This window comes from Schistocerca gregaria, chromosome X (genome assembly GCF_023897955.1).
Source record: "Schistocerca gregaria isolate iqSchGreg1 chromosome X, iqSchGreg1.2, whole genome shotgun sequence".
NCBI classification, from domain to species: domain Eukaryota; kingdom Metazoa; phylum Arthropoda; class Insecta; order Orthoptera; family Acrididae; genus Schistocerca; species Schistocerca gregaria.
The window spans coordinates 686,166,526-686,183,953 of NC_064931.1; the positions used below are offsets into that span (position 1 = coordinate 686,166,526).

General features: G+C 39.3%; 1 protein-coding gene across 1 annotated transcript in view; it reads right to left on the reverse strand.

The window, feature by feature from the left end:
- LOC126299514 (collagen alpha-1(XI) chain-like) overlaps positions 1-17,428 on the reverse strand; it is a 497,414-nt gene that overhangs the window by 106,025 nt on the left and 373,961 nt on the right. The window contains exons 13-18 of the mRNA XM_049991477.1: positions 16,628-16,789; positions 14,647-14,691; positions 14,041-14,094; positions 12,274-12,426; positions 3,614-3,865; positions 1,622-1,783 (exon numbers count right to left, since the gene is read on the reverse strand). Of these exons, the coding sequence (XP_049847434.1) occupies positions 1,622-1,783; positions 3,614-3,865; positions 12,274-12,426; positions 14,041-14,094; positions 14,647-14,691; positions 16,628-16,789 (828 nt within the window). The remainder of the gene's footprint in view (positions 1-1,621; positions 1,784-3,613; positions 3,866-12,273; positions 12,427-14,040; positions 14,095-14,646; positions 14,692-16,627; positions 16,790-17,428) is intronic.

The following is a 17,428-nucleotide window of genomic DNA, read 5'->3' on the forward strand; positions in this document are numbered from 1 at the left end:
GGAAGGAGTGACATGGGCCTGAAACAGAAAGTCATTTGCATATCTCCAGTTCTCTATATGGATGTTGTTGAAGCATATTTAAGATTCAGAATGAGATTTTCACTCTGCAGCTGAATGTGTGCTGATATGAAACTTCCTGGCAGATTAAAACTGTGTGCCATACCGAGACTCAAACTCAGGACCTTTGCCTTTCACGGGCAAAGCAAGACTCACGACCCACCCTCACAGCTTCAGTTCTGCCAGTACCTTGTCTCCTACCTTCCAAATGTCACAGAAGCACTTTCATATTTAAGTTTGGTAGATAATCTGCCCTAAGTCACTGATTGCACAGATAGCATAGTCCTGTGAAATTAGTATAAGATTACAATATTCTGCTACACATGTCTTCATAGCCAGCAAAGTCTGCCCCGATAGCTGAGTGGTCATCGTAACGGATTGGCGTCCTACGGGCCCAGTTCGATTTCTGGCTGACTCGGGGACTTTCTCCACTCAGGGACTGGGTGTTGTGCTGTCTTCATCATCATTTCATCCCCATCCGGCATGCAGGTCACCCAATGTGGTGTCAAATGTAATAAGATCTGCACCAAGGCGGCCGGACCTGACCCTGAAGGGATCTCCCAGCCAATGACACCAAATGCTCATTTCCATTTCCATAGCCAGCAAAATGATTAATTTTTAATGATTTGATGAAATTTTAATCTCCTTATGATTTGTATTTTGATGTTCCAAGCAGTGTGTGAACTAGTCAGTCTAATACACTTCCATGTCTATTAGTGGGTGCAATGTTTGCTGACATGATGAAGAAGTAATCACTGAATTTGGTGGCCAGTGATTTGAATGTGTCACTATTTGTGCCACAGCTATTTATAATTGTTATCATCTTTTATAAGCAATTTCTACTATCAGCTAATGGTATTCTGGGTCTAGAAAGCTGTGTTAGTATCATAGTAAATAACTCCTCAGTAAGATAAGACCTCATTCTTCAGTACACATGTAACTAGTTTCCTGGGCCAAGTAACCAAGTCATTACAATTAACTTATGTGACATAATCACTGATAAATAAGCAGGATATGGAGGAGCTGTTAATCAGTTTTGAATCAGTTCCTCTATAGTATATTAAATTTTTACACCCCTTTTAAAAGCTATAGAGTAAAGGAAATTCCCTTTATTAATTTAAGTTAGAATGTCACACAATGTGTGAATGATAGATACCGTTATCAATGTTCACAAAAGCTAAATTATCCAAAAATCAGTTATATTATAGAAGAAGCTAAAGCAAAAGATTAAAAAGAAGGAGCTGCGCTGGGTAGCTGCACGGTCTGGGGCATCTTGCCACGGTTCGCGCAGCTCCCGCCACCAGAGGTTCGAGTCCCCCCTCAGGCATGGGTGTCTGTGTTGTCCTTAACGTGAGTTAATTTAAGTTAGAGTAAGTAGTGTGTAAGCCCAGGGGCTGATGATACCCAGCAGTTTGGTCCCACACAACTTACCAAAAATAACTAAAATTTTAAAAAGATAATCTATAAATAACTTAGCCAAATGTGATTTGCTTAGACTCAATGTTACACATACTCTATATGTGATTTAGCCAAATTCAAATTAAGTAGATTGAATGTAACTTACTCTGTCTCCTTTGGCTCCTGTTGCTCCTGGTGGACCCTGTGGGCCTTTTCTTCCTTCTGGACCAGGTGGTCCCTCCTTACCAGGTTCACCTTGTTGACCTTTGTCCCCTGCAGGACCTGGGGGACCAATTGGCCCAGTGTCACCTTTAAGGCCAGGCATACCCTGTATTTTGAAAGTAGTATTAATACGAAATTTGTAAACTGTAAGATATTTCATATTGAGAAAAAATATCGATAGTAAACTTATTCAGTAATATGTTATGTAATATTTTATATTGCCCACATGGGTGAATGGGGTATGTACATGGATCAAGAAAGAAATAAAGGATATTCTAATACTTTTTATTACAAATTTATTTGCAAATATGACCATAAAAGTATTAGAATAATAACTCAGTTGTTGTGGATTTATTTCCCCTACATACACTACTGGCGATTAAAATCCCTACACCATGAAGATGATGTGCTACAGACATGAAATTTAATCAACAGCAAGGAGATGCTGTGATACGCAAATGATTTGCTTTTCAGAGCAGTCACACAAGGTTGGTGCTGGTGGCTACACCTACAACGTGCTGACACGAGGAAAGTTTCCAACCGATTTCTCATACACAAACAGCATTGACCGGCGTGGAGAAAGGTGTACCATCATATTTCTGATTTTGATAAAGGTCAGATTGTAGCCTGTAGGGATTGCAGTTTATCGTATTGCAACATTGCTGCTCGCGTTGGTCGAGATCCAATGACTGTTAGCAGAATTTGGAATCGGTGGGTTCAGGAAGGTAATATGGAATGCTGTGCTGGATCCCAATGGCCTCGTATCACTAACAGTTGAGATGACAGGCATCTTATTCGCATGGCTGTAATGGATCGTGCAGCCATGTCTTAATCCCTGAGTCAACAGGTGGGGACATTTGCAAGACAACAACCATCTGCATGAACAGGTCGATGATGTTTGCAGCAGCATGGACTGTCAGCTCGGAGACCATGGCTGTGGTTACCCTTGACGCTGCATCACAGACAGGATCGCCTGTGATGATGTACTCAACGACGAACCTGGGTGCACGAATGGCAAATCGTCTATTTTTCGGATAAATCTAGGTTCCATTTGCAGCATCATGATTGTCAAATCCGCGGTGAACGCACATTGGAAGCGTGTATTCGTCTTCGCCATAGTGGTGTATCAGCCCGCGTGATGGTATGGAAAACCATTGGTTGCATGTCTCGGTCACCTCTTGTTTGCATTGACAGTACTTTGAACAGTTTACAACCCGTAGCTCTACCCTTCATTCGATCCCTGTGAAACCCTACATTTAAGCAGTATAATGCATGACCGCATCTTGCAGGTCCCGTACAGGCCTTTCTGGATAAAGAACATGTTCTCTGGCCAGCCCATTCTCCAGATCTCTCACCAATTGAAAATGTCTGGTCAATGGTGGCCGAGCAACTGGCTTGTCACAATACGCCAGTCACTACTCTTGATGAACTGTGGTATCGTGTTGACGCTGCATGGGCCGCTGTACCTGTATACGCCATCCAAGTTCTGTTTGACTCAATGTACAGGCGCATCAAGGCCGTTATTATGGCCACAGTTGGTTGTTCTGGGTACTGATTTCTCAGGATCTATGCACCCAAATTGCGTGAAAATGTAATCACATGTCAATTCTAATATAATATATTTGTCCAATGAATACCCTTTTATCATCTGCAATTCTTCTTGGTGTAGTAGGTTTAATGGCCAGTAGTGTATAATGTCAAGCTTGCTTAAAAACAGTGGTGACTTATTTGTCAGCAGTTTTTCCCATACCTTTCTCTCTGAGTGATACATTTGCTCTTATGATGATAATTATAGTAAGTGCAGATGTTGACCAACAGGTTACTGAACAGTTAGTCACACTGTTGATACTTTCCATTCTTACAAATAAGTACAGGAATCTCCAATGTATTTCATCTCAGTAAGAAAAAATATAGTAAATGATTGTTTCGTACTTACTGGTAACCCAGGAAGTCCTCTTTCCCCAGGGAAACCTGGTAGTCCTGGGCCACCTGGAGGACCAGGCTTTCCCTGTGGGCCAGGAGGACCAGATGGCCCTTCCTTTCCTGCTTCTCCAGGATGTCCTGGCTCACCAGGCAGTCCTGGGTGCCCGGGGTTTCCAGGCTCCCCCATAGGTCCAGGCTCTCCCATAGGGCCTGGCGGTCCAACTACCCCAGGTGCTCCTGCTGGCCCAGGTGGTCCAGGCTCACCCTGTAATAATGAACTCTTATTGTAGTGCATATTCACATTACATTCTACAGTCAAAAGCATTTCCACAGACAGTAATTACATAAAATAGTGCTTGAGATACCTTCTTTACAATATATTTATATATATGACCAAGTGGATAGTGTCGGAAGTTCCAGTATTAGAAAACTGCAGCGAAATGCAGGAAGATCTGCAACGGATAGGCACTTGGTGCAGGGAGTGGCAACTGACCCTTAACATAGACAAATGCAATGTATTGTGAATACATAGAAAAAGGATCCTTTATTGTGTGATTATATGATAGTGGAACAAACACTGGTAGCACTTACTTCTGTAAAATATCTGGGAGTATGCGTGCAGAACGATTTGAAGTGGAATGATCATATAAAATTAATTGGTGGTAGGGCGGGTGCCAGGTTCAGATTCATTGGGAGACTCCTTAGAACATGTAGTCTATCAACAAAGGAGGTTGCTTACAAAACACTCGTTTGACCTATACTTGAGTATTGCTCATCAGTGTGGGATCCGTACCAGGTTGGGTTGACAGAGGAGATAGAGAAGATCCAAAGAAGAGTGGCGTGTTTTGTCACAGGGTCATTTGGTAAATGTGATAGCATTACGGAGATGTTTAGCAAACTCAAGTGGCAGACTCTGCAAGAGAGGCGCTCTGCATCGTGGTGTAGCTTGCTGTCCAGGTTTTGAGAGGGTGCGTTTCTGGATGAGGTATCAAATATATTGCTTCCCCCTACTTATACCTCCCGAGGAGATCAAAAATGTAAAATTAGAGAGATTCGAGCACACATGGAGGCTTTCTGGCAGTCGTTCTTTCTGCAAACCATAAGTGACTGGAACAGGAAAGGGAGGTAATGACAGTGGCATGTAAAGTGCCCTCCGCCACACACTGTTGGGTGGCTTGCAGAGTATAAATGTAGATGTAGATGTAGATGTAGAAAGTAAGAAGATTTTCTGAATACTAGGATCTTATATAGTACTTTTAATAGCCTATCCATGCAATGTAGTCTGTATAAATGGTTTATTTTGTTACACAGAAATGAGTGTTATGTGAATAATGGAAGATATTCATTGTACATTCAGTGTCTATTAAATGAAGTTACAAAAATAGAATGCATACTGTTGGTGGTACCAGCAACTGAGTTGTTGCCAGTGCTGTTTCTCAGAAACTTACAAATTGCTAAGGTGGAAACAGTTGGTGGGAAGGCAACAGACACACAAATTTAGAATCACAATTGAATAAAAAAATTTAAAATAAAAAATAATTCACTGTAGAATAGGAAAGTATGGGAAATATAGAGGAACCAAGAGGAAGGAAATCTTGTTCCAAATCCTGAATCAGTAGACACACAATATGAAGCATACATATTGTATACAGCAACAGGTTTGATTAAAAATACATTCTGAATAGAATGTATGTCTTCAGTCAGCCACTGTGCATATAAAAAGAGATGGACTGGATCTCTTACTCTTACCACTCACAACTCTCCAGTGCTGCCTAAGAGACCTTCAAAGTAAATAGAAGATAATCATGTCAACACATTACAAGAACATTTGTAAACTGGGAAATTGTATCACAGTATTCTGAGTGGACATTCAGAGACTTTTGACACAGTTTAGCTCTTTGTCCTAAATTGGATGATAACCTATGTCTCCATGAAAGCAAATTTGCTTTGGCAATACTGGACGCTTAATTAACAAAACATGCTTCAAAATGTCGATACACCTATCAGTCTATGTTTTATGCAGGTATTGTTTGATGATTGTACTTCAGCATTTCATGGTCTAGAAATCATTGCACCTCATCATTACTGATTACTTGTGGATATTCCTAGAACAATTACACCCTGACTTCTGCCATTACAGCTACACTTGAAGCTACATTGCATACCTCATGTACAACTGGTCATAGCAAAGATTGTTTCTGAAACTACCTAAGAACACTATTTGTTGTTAGAATGGTGAAATAGGACCTCTACAGTATGAGGTACTCATGTACAGTGTATAATTACTATTAAGTGTTGTAACAATCTTGATATTTTTGTTTGTCCCATCAAGGCTGTGGCAGGAAGATGAGGATCTATATGCCATACTGCCAGTGCTGACACTGAAGCGTCTTTGCTGTTTTTACAACACCAATGAGCTTCTTCAAATCAGATCCCACAGCTGGCCTGTGAGGCTGCTAACCCTCTTTGTTACTGGCCTTGGCATGGAACAGATTGATCTTGGAGAGACTGAAGTTTTCCCTCATGCCTCTCCTTATGTAGGGCCTCTGTATCCTTTTTTCCAAAAACTGCTTTGGTCTCAACTATGCCTTCATCTTATTACCCTCAAATTCACTACCTGTCCTGTCACCTGCACTCATAACTTGGACTTACTGTACAAATGGTAATATATCAGTGGTGATGTACAGTACATCTCAGTACAATGTGATAGATAGGAGCCTAGCTATTATCTGCTCAGAATAGACAGTCAGAACAGAGTTGACATATACAGAAATTATGAATAAAATGAAATGAGACACAAAGTAACTTTTAAGAACTTTAAAAGTGTTCAGTCATCAAAATGTTTAACAAAATGTTTCCCCCAAGCATCCCTCCCTTCACTCCCACAGCTCTTAAATAGCTTTCCTTGGGATCTTGGTAAGACCATTTTTATTTTTATTAAATTACACAAAATCCAAAATGATGCATATGGTACAGACAGAAATCCTCACTTTTCATGGTGCATTAGAGATTTGCCCATGGTACATTGGTGGACTGAGGCATATGCCCATTTGAAATGTATTCACAAATCTGCATTTTTATCAAGGCTGTATACTGTAGTATGGAGGGCTGGATAGTAATGAGTCAGTTGGTCAAGACTACTGTATTCATCATTTTTTCCAAAGATCATATTACTTTTACTTCTTTAATTATAAATAATAATAAAGGGTACACTAATAAACTCAATTTTTAACATAAAATTAGTAATTCTCTAGAAATTAAATTTGGCAACAAGTATATAAAATAAGCTCTCACATGTGCCAGTGATGGTTCACCTCTCAAAGAGACAGTTGTAGCTTTAGGGAGGGTGTTAACCTATGCTCACAATACTTCTATTTGGATAAACAACTTCTTTATAAGATTTTTTGCTTTTTATAGAATCCAGCAGCATCAAAAAATAAATAAATAAAGAATAAAAATAAATTGTAGCGCTAGCTTGATTTTAATTTTATTTCCTTCATTTCACTCTTTTTAATTTTTCATAACATGCATCAGATAGCTTGTTTGGTATCTTGCAGATACACATTTCCACCAGTTTGATCATCAAGACAGCAAAAATGAGAGTAAGTTCACAAAAGAATGAACTAGCAGACACAGAATAATGTGTTAGCATGGAACAAGACCACTCTAGGAGACCAACTGAACACTGCACACTGGAAGGAAATTTTCTATGACACTGTTTGGATGTCATTGTCTGCTATGCAGTGGCAAAGCATAGGAGGAAGGTGTCACAGCTGGTTAAGGTGCATGACTCTGTGTTTGTAAACAGTTTATTTCTGATCACTGAGAAATGGCAAAGCAGTTCACATGTTGCTGTGAAGAGCAACTGAACTATATAAGTCATAATACTCTGAATTTAATAATATTCAGTCAGAACAATTTTACTCACATCATAAATATTACATCCCCTTTTCACAGCTGAAAGATAGCATTCACACATGCATGCAGTGGACCTGGATTCAATTGCTGGTGACAACAGCATCAATTGAAACTGATGTGCCTGTCACTGAAATGGTGTCAGATGATAATATTTGCACCAAGCTGTGAGCCACATAGATTCATTTATCTATAAACATTATAATAAATATCTTGTTATTTTATATACTGATGGATCACAATAAACAGCAAAATATGAAACTTTTTGTTTAAATTACATTAGGCTTCAGTTTCACCTATGGCCTGCCTCACCTTGCACAACATTGGGGAAAGTGTATATGCATGATGGGACAGTGGACATTTTTCAGCTGAGATAAAATGACATCTAATGTGCCAATGTGGGCTAAGATGGATAGTTAAGTACAACTTGTACCTTGGCCACTAAGGTCACCTGACCTTAATCTTCTCGATCTTTCTATCTGAGGTCATCTCAAAAGTGAAGTGTACAGCACTTCCATTAATACAGTTGAAGAACTGGAGCAGTAAATTGTTCAGTCTTGTCATGATTTATGAGATGATCTGGGGGTGTTTGAATGGTTTCATAATTCACTACTAAAATGAATGCAGTATTACCTCCAAATGTGAGGATGGCTTGTGAAACACTTCCTATAACAGGTAAAATTGTACAGTAAATTGTATTGAGAAATTTATTTCTTGTCAAGGTAGACCTTAGGTAGGGAGTCAATTACGAAGTTTACATTAGCAGTTTAGGTAGGTATAATATGCAGCTGGTCACATTTTGAATTTGATAAGTTTGTTGAATTAGAGGATGACAGTAGACTAAAAGGAAATATGTCAGATTTTAAAATTGAGGAAGGGATCCATTAAATAGGGGCAATGGAGAAAAAGGAAACGTTGGTAGGTAAATTTCACAAATGGGAAAGCTTATCTCAGCCTTAAAGTTGGTTTGAACTAAACATGGTTCTGGTAATGGAGGTATACCATTATACCATTGCCATCTTCCAGCTTTTTAACTGATTAACCCAGTCAGCTGCTAATGAACCTAGAGTTTAATGTTAACTCCAAACCATGGTGCGATTTGAGATTTTTCATGTGTACAAATCACTTCTACATATGAAGTATGCAAAAGTGACTGAACGATCTGAGAACCAACTAAGAATGAACAGTAATCTAAGGATGCAGAGGTTAACTCTATGATAGGCACAACACTATTGAATGTTAACAACATATTTTTAAATTGCCCTTGAATCTTATGGAAATTATGCACTCCTCTATGAAATTATGGAGTCCTCTAAGAAATTATAAGAAAAATGCTCAAATATGCAATAAGAAGGTAAAAGGAATTTTTCTTGAAATTGTTTGTAGCAAATGACTCCAGTTATAGAAAATATGGTGTTGTGCAAGTCATGAAAGCTAAAAATTCAGCAGCTTTTACTTAGTCACATGTTACATGGATCATAATTGCAACCTCTCACTATGATGTGGAATAAGCCAGTTTAACAATTAAAGAATACTTTCTCAGCAAAAATTGTGGCAACATTTTTCCTTACATGTATACAGTGATTTATACTTGGCTATGTTCGCACACGTGTGCACGTATACACACACACACACACACACACACACACACACACACACACACACACACACACACACACACACACAATGCTACTACATATTCAGAATTTTTTTTGTTCTATGGAGTAGAAGTAGTTGTCAAGCTGACATGATTTGTAATAAAAAAAGAAAAATGAAATGTAAATGTCGTTTGACTAGGGCCTCCCGTCGGGTAGACTGTTCGCTGGGTGCAAGTCTTTCGACTGGATGCCACTTTGGCAACTTGCACATTGACGGGGATGAAATGATGATGACAAGGAAAACGCAAGACTTTGTCCCTGAGTGGAGAAAATCTTCGACCCAGCCAGGAATTGAACCCAGGCCCTTGGGATTGACATTCTGTCATGCTGACACTCAGCTACCGGGTTCGGACATGATTTCTAATGAAAAATTTGTAGAACTTACTGTTTAAGCAAATCTGTAGCATCTGACTTACATTTCAGGTTCTTGTCAATGAGACCACCTAAGAATTAATATTCTAATTTATTTATTGATTTACCCTCATTATTCGTTAAGGTGTAGTTAGGTCTTTTATGGTACTGGATTACAGTATTATGTTTTATTAGAATTCAGTGACAGTCCCTTTGCAGAGAGCCAGTTACTTATTGTCGGGAAAATAATATTTGCATCTTCAGGAGCTGAAATTACTCCATTACGCTTCTTTATAATAACTACAACCCCAACAAAGAGAACTATTTCTGCTTCTTGGATAAATCATGGAAGATCATTTATAGAAAATAGCAACAACAGCAGATCCAATACTGATTCCAGTGATTATAGGATTAGTAAGTCACAGCTGGAATGGCTGTGTCATACAAATGTGTGGGAATTATACATGTTGTGATACAAAATGAACTGTTATTAGCTGAAGTTTCCTAAAGGGTACATACATAAGTTACGAACAACTCTAATACAAACAGTGAAATGTTTCGCATTTAGTAGTGTGCTGGGCAGAATGGCAGGAATGCATCTGTTTCATTACAGTATTGTTGTAATGAGCAAAGAATGAAGTACTGTGGTGCAATTTCTGTAGGCAGAGAAAGTGAAACTGATAGATACTCAGCTCTGAAGTATGGTGAAATGTGGATGCAACACTGTGAACTAAAAGAAGGTTAAGAAGGGGACTAAATCATTTCAAGCATGGACAAAATCTATGACATAAAAAGAGAATTCTGGTAACTTGTCAACATTGCATATATGAACAAAAAAAGTAGCAGTATTTAAGACATAATATTAGATAACATTATGGGGAATAGCGCCCTCACAAATCATGGATCTGCATTTTTCAGAATTCATGATGTTCTTGAATGCAGACAAGTCTGTACTGCTATCAGTCAAGAACATTACTAAAATCAACAAGCAACAATGTATACATATTAGTGCCCAGTATTCCACTGGTATGAGTAGGAAATGGTTTATGTCTACCAACCAGAAAGTACATGATGAAGTAGGAAGTGGAAATATGTCATACCCAGCAAAGAAAAACTGAACTGTTACTGCCCCAACAGGAAACTCATATTGATGTCACACTGTGACATGAATAGGCTAACTTTCGTCCATTTTTAATGAAATGAGAAAACAATGGACAATTCAAACTACTGTGCACTAATACAGAATGATCTCAAACCTGTAATTCACAATGAATACACTGAAAATGCTACTACATGGAATTCAACACAGATGATGCAGGTGACAGAGATGACATGGCTTAAGAGGCAGCTGAAATGGTATTTTATAAAGATGAAAAAAGCCTCCTTGACTAATTTAACAGCTGCATTGTCCTGCAAGGGTTTTATATGGTGAATTGATTTTTCATTTCACCCCAGAGGCAGCTCCATTTTTATGATCTCATTGCCAATAGGTATTAATTACAAACAACTTACAATTTTTTTTTCTTTTCCACTATTAATTCTGTCAAGTTATAAATGGAAACTCCCTTAAGTTTTTAATTAATCCTCATGCAATGAAAAGCAATCTTGGCTATGCAACCCGCAGTGGCTTGAAAATTACAAATCTGAAAGCGTATGTGAATTTAGGCCTCACTAAAGAGAGACACAATAATGAGTATGAAACAAACAAAATCAATAAAGTGTGACAGACGAGGTTGATATTCACAGAATCTGGATTTCATCAGTTACAAATCTTGTTTTTATATTTATTCTCCTGTTGTGTCTCTCTCAACTATGGGACTTTGAAAAATATGAATTTCCTCTATTGTCTCCATTATTTGATTTTCTTTCAAACCTCTCTTACTTTTGTGACTGGGTATGGAGAAAATTATCATTTTCCTCATATTTGACCTACCACTTGGTCCATAGCTTTCATAAAAAGAAACCCTTTGTTTTTACAGTCATTTGTGTATTTCCTATGCACCACTGCCAAGACAGTGAGGAATTTTTGACTACTATGGTTTAGAACAACATTTTACTCTCCATACTTGTTCAGTGTTTCATCAATAGTTATCTCAATCCTCCCACTCTATGGCCAAATGTGATATATATTCAGTAGGGGGAAAAGAATCTATGTTGCGGTGACACCAGAAGTATTATTGATGCCTTTTGTCTTTTTGAGAGATCTTCAGAATTTGTTTAGGAACTTCATTAAAAAAGTAGTCAAAACATTTGGTATGTGCCTTCAACGAAGATATGCAGCTATGCTAAACTAGGGCCATGCTTCTAATCTTGACATGTAAGTATTGGAATACAATTAGAAGTGGCCATGGATACATGACCACATATGCACAAGCTACATTAGACTGGCAGATTAACATAGTGAGCACGTATGTGGTCACATATTCACTGTCACTGCAATTTGTATTCCAGATTAGAAGTGTGGCCCTATCTTAGCATAGCTGCATGCCTTTGTTGAAGGTGCAACAAAAAGGTTTTGCTGCTTATCACTAATGTGTTACCCACAGTTCCTAAACAGATTCTGATGATGCCTCAAAAAGGTGAAATGTGTGAATAAATCTTCTGCTGTTATTGCAAGCTAGACTGTTTCTTCCCACTGATTATCAGATAGTGATAAAAATGTATGCACGTCTTTTGATGGCAATTAATTATAGTCTCAATCTCTTGTTTAAATAATAGTGTGGAAAGAGTATAGAAGTTGATAACTTACTGGAGGGCCCCTTTCCCCAGGAGGTCCTTGGATACCGTCCTTGCCATTTGGTCCTGGAGGACCCTGTGGTCCAATAAATCCTCTCATTCCATCTGGTCCTTGTGGTCCAGGTTCTCCAGGAGACCCAGGGGGACCAGGTTGGCCAGTGTCACCCTGAAAGTATAAGAAGTAAACAAGCAGTTATTGCCAGTTGGTCCACATTTATATGCACATTTATAGATTTTGTAACAGCTGTAGTTGATAAATCAGATAGCTTTTCTTTGATAGAATATCCGTTCTTTTCCCATTTATATATGTTTCCATCGATGGATGAGAATTACTGTGGGATACTAGGATAAGAAACTAACTAATGGTTGGAGTAAAATATGGAAAATTAATCAAAATTCTCTGATTACTAGGCTGTTGCAAGACTAAGAAACTATTACACAAAAAAGATAATACACATCCTTCTGGGATGGTAGACAGAGCTTTAGGTGAAAAATCAATTAACGTGGATAGAAAATGTTCTAGTGCATTGTCACATTGTTATTACATTATTTCGTAAGTGATATGATAGTAGTGACACAGTAAAGTCATTTAACATCACAGTTTTTATTGGATTTACAAATATAAAACTTGAAGTGTATTTGGTTAATATATCTAATATAGATAAATCAACAAATGAAATCACACTTAATCTCATTTTTTCATTCCCAGTGTCTATCACATTAAGTCTTAAATGCATGAGAGTTAAAGTAATTAAAATCTTCTGTAATTTAAAACACACTTACAGGACAGTAGCTATAACTGTAGCCAACTGATCACTTACAAGATAAATGGATGAACCAGCCACCCAGAGAAAACACTTAGATTTCTTACCTAGAAATTTTGGTAAGAGGTCAAACACAACACAGAATGTTTTCAAAAAACAGTGAATTCAGTTCATTGGCAGGTAAAGCAGGGGAAATCAGACAAGAAGTTGCTCCATCCCTCTTGTGACATCATAAAAGATATTCCATTACCATGTGGCATACAAAAATATGAACACTACAACCACTGCACACTGCTAGGGTACTTGAGAAGAAATCCATGCATTGTAAGTCAGCAGTGTCCTGTTTGAAGATGCAATAATATCACACTGTCATACCCAAATAACCTACAGAAAGAATTCCAAGTAGCTAATAGGCCATTACTCCCAGTCATCCCCCCCCCCCCCCCCCCTCCAGATGAATGCTCGAAAGACTCAACAGCAATGTTATAAAATGTAAGGAGATGAAACATTGTGTCATGTAGTGTTCTATGCATACATCTTTAGCGGTTGCATTCATGAACACATTTTCTCCAATCCCAATGTACCGTGATACACTGCAAAATGATGCCCCCCTTGCTGTCTGTGTTCTGAACTTGATTCTCTTCATAGACTGGATGCTGGAAAGCTGCTCCAAAGCTATAAACTTTGCATGAAACTCTGGACTGAATGTTGTGAATTTATTTGGTAAACAGGCCTTGGGAGTTCGGTGCACGGGTATCATCAAGCCAACAATAAAGTACACCAACTTCGTTAGAACCATCACCATAATATACTACATGATGTTAGAGCACAGATAAAATACAATGAAATGATGATTTAGTAATTTCATCAATGAGTAGGATGATATGCCATTTTCACAGACAGCAATTATTCTGTGTAAAGGGGCTATTAACATTGTTAATACGAACTATCTGACATTTACTTCTTGTAATGTAATTTCTCCTTATAAAACTCAGTTTAAAGCTTTTTTTTCTTACCTTTGGTCCTGGAATACCTTCTACACCTCTTCTTCCTCTTGATCCACGGAAACCCTGTAATAATTTTAACATGTTAGAATATGCATATGCCACAATAGCAAAAGAAAAGGGTAAAATTTAAATAAACATTGCAAAAGTTATTTTTCTCTTAAAATGACCATAGAATGAAGTGTGAGGCATCAAAAAGGATATTACATTTAAGATATTCAGACTCAATTGATTACATTACAACGGGCTGCAAACAGATCTCATAAGACACAGTTTATTTCAGAAGTGACTTTATTGGCATAATTCTTCAGGAAGAAAATATAAAATCAAAGGCCACAAATGGTTTGAAGATGAAGGATGAGAAAACTCTTACATGATTCATTCAATCTATCCATGACATAATCGATCAGTTCACTTACAAGCCTTATGATTACATTTCAGAACCAATCTGTAATATAGGAGATGCTATCAAGAAGTTGTTAAAAAAAGCATCCAGCTTCAATTCCAGTCTGAGATGTGTTTCAAATCAGTTACTGCTTTAGGAAAGTTGTTGAGTAGGTGAACTGAAGGATGGACTGCTTCGTGCAGTCCTCTCATACAAAAAAAATAACTACTTACTCTAGGACCAGTTTCTCCTCTCTCCCCAGGCTGGCCAGGATTTCCCTGTAAATGCAAAGATTAGTTATTGCTAATATTATAATACTGTCATTGGGAGACTGTTTTCAGAACAGTAACACAAACTTTACATTTCTTCAGTTAATCCTAATTAATGACAGAGATAAGCAATGTCCCTGTTGTTACAGTAATTTTATAACATACTTTTTGATACAAAAGACCATCATTTGTCACAAATCTGAAGTCTATGACATTATCATTAAAATAAAACTCAGTTAAGTAAATGGGGATTCTTGAATTTAACCTATTTGTGTGCACCTGTAAAACTGGAGACACTTTTTGTTTTCGTTTGTAATAACATGACAAAATCATTCATATCTCTTATATTCACTACTGCATATACACTCCTGGAAATGGAAAAAAGAAAACATTGACACCGGTGTGTCAGACCCACTATACTTGCTCCGGACACTGCGAGAGGGCTGTCAAAGCAATGATCACACGCACGGCCCAGCGGACACACCAGGAACCGCGGTGTTGGCCGTCGAATGGCGCTAGCTGCGCAGCATTTGTGCACCGCCGCCGTCAGTGTCAGCCAGTTTGCCGTAGCATACGGAGCTCCATTGCAGTCTTTAACACTGGTAGCATGCCGCGACAGCGTGTACATGAACCGTATGTGCAGTTGACGGACTTTGAGCGAGGGCGTATAGTGGGCATGCGGGAGGCCGGGTGGACGTACCACCGAATTGCTCAACACGTGGGGCGTGAGGTCTCCACAGTACATCGATGTTGTCGCCAGTGGTCGGCAGAAGGTGTACGTACCCGTCGACCTGGGGCCGGACCGCAGCGACGCACGGATGCACGCCAAGACCGTAGGATCCTACGCAGTGCCGTAGGGGACCGCACCGCCACTTCCCAGCAAATTAGGGACACTGTTGCTCCTGGGGTATCGGCGAGGACCATTCGCAACCGTCTCCATGAAGCTGGGCTACGGTCCTGCACACCGTTAGGCCGTCTTCCGCTCACGCCCCAACATCGTGCAGCCCGCCTCCAGTGGTGTCGCGACAGGCGTGAATGGAGGGACGAATGGAGATGTGTCGTCTTCAGCGATGAGAGTCGCTTCTGCCTTGGTGCCAATGATGGTCGTATGCGTGTTTGGCGCCGTGCAGGTGAGCGCCACAATCAGGACTGCATACGACCGAGGCACACAGGGCCAACACCTTGCATCATGGTGTGGGGAGCGATCTCCTACACTGGCCGTACACCTCTGGTGATCGTCGAGGGGACACTGAATAGTGCACGGTACATCCAAACCGTCATCGAACCCATCGTTCTACCATTCCTAGACCGGCAAGGAACTTGCTGTTCCAACAGGACAATGCACATCCGCATGTATCCCGTGCCACCCAACGTGCTCTAGAAGGTGTAAGTCAACTACCCTGGCCAGCAAGATCTCCGGATCTGTCCCCCATTGAGCATGTTTGGGACTGGATGAAGCGTCGTCTCACGCGGACTGCACGTCCAGCATGAACGCTGGTCCAACTGAGGCGCCAGGTGGAAATGGCATGGCAAGCCGTTCCACAGGACTACATCCAGCATCTCTACGATCGTCTCCATGGGAGAATAGCAGCCTGCATTGCTGCGAAAGGTGGATATACACTGTACTAGTGCCGACATTGTACATGCTCTGTTGCCTGTGTCTATGTGTCTGTGGTTCTGTCAGTGTGATCATGTGATGTATCTGACCCCAGGAATGTATCAATAAAGTTTCCCCTTCCTGGGACAATGAATTCACGGTGTTCTTATTTCAATATCCAGGAGTGTAGTTAAAATACCCTCTCCTCACATGAAACAAGTTAAGTAAACAAATTAATGTGTGTGTATGTGTGTTTGTTTGTGATTGTGAGAGAAAGAATGTGCCTGTGTGTGCACATGCACTTCTGTGTATGTACACATGATTAGGTGTGGCTCAGTTTGTCCTTACCCTGTCACCTTTGTCACCAGGTTGGCCTGTTTTTCCTTCAGCGCCTTTGTCACCCTTCTCTCCTGGAGGTCCAGGATAACCTGCAAATCCTGGCATGCCTATCTTGCCCTTCTCCCCTGGGAAACCAGGTGGACCTGCCTCACCCCTTGGTCCATCAAATCCCTACAACAGCAATTTCCAGTATCTGTTACTGCAAATTATAAAACAATATTTCTTAAAATAACATATCTTACCGTCTGATATCATCACTAACTACACCTAAAAAGTACAAGAAGTTGCAATATTATAATGTTTGTTAAAAGTAGAAACTATAACTTACCAGAACTGTAAACTTGTTGCCAAAAATTATATTTTTTGATATGACACAACCAGAAAATTTTGGTCTTCGACATTATTTTCATGTGACATGTACACATAAGAAAATTGACATCAACAACAATTCAGTACAAATGTGGTTTTTAAATGTACAAAATAAATATGATAGGTGAGATAATTCATGAAAGGTGAACAGTTTTAGCAAGATGGAGTTCACTTTTTGTCTTTACTGAACAAACAGTACAAAATAAAGAAAGTTGCAGGCTCTTATTAGTTGTAGTCTTATACTAATTAAGTTATGGTGTGCATCTGACATGCCTTCTTTATGCTAAGCCTCTGCTTAGTAAACATGTATTGGGATATCCGTAACTTACAATCCACTTTGAGGAGCAGACTTGGGAAGATCAATGGATGTATCAATGTAACAGAACACTAATTAATACTACATTGTTGTCTAGTGACAATCACACATATAATACCAGAAAG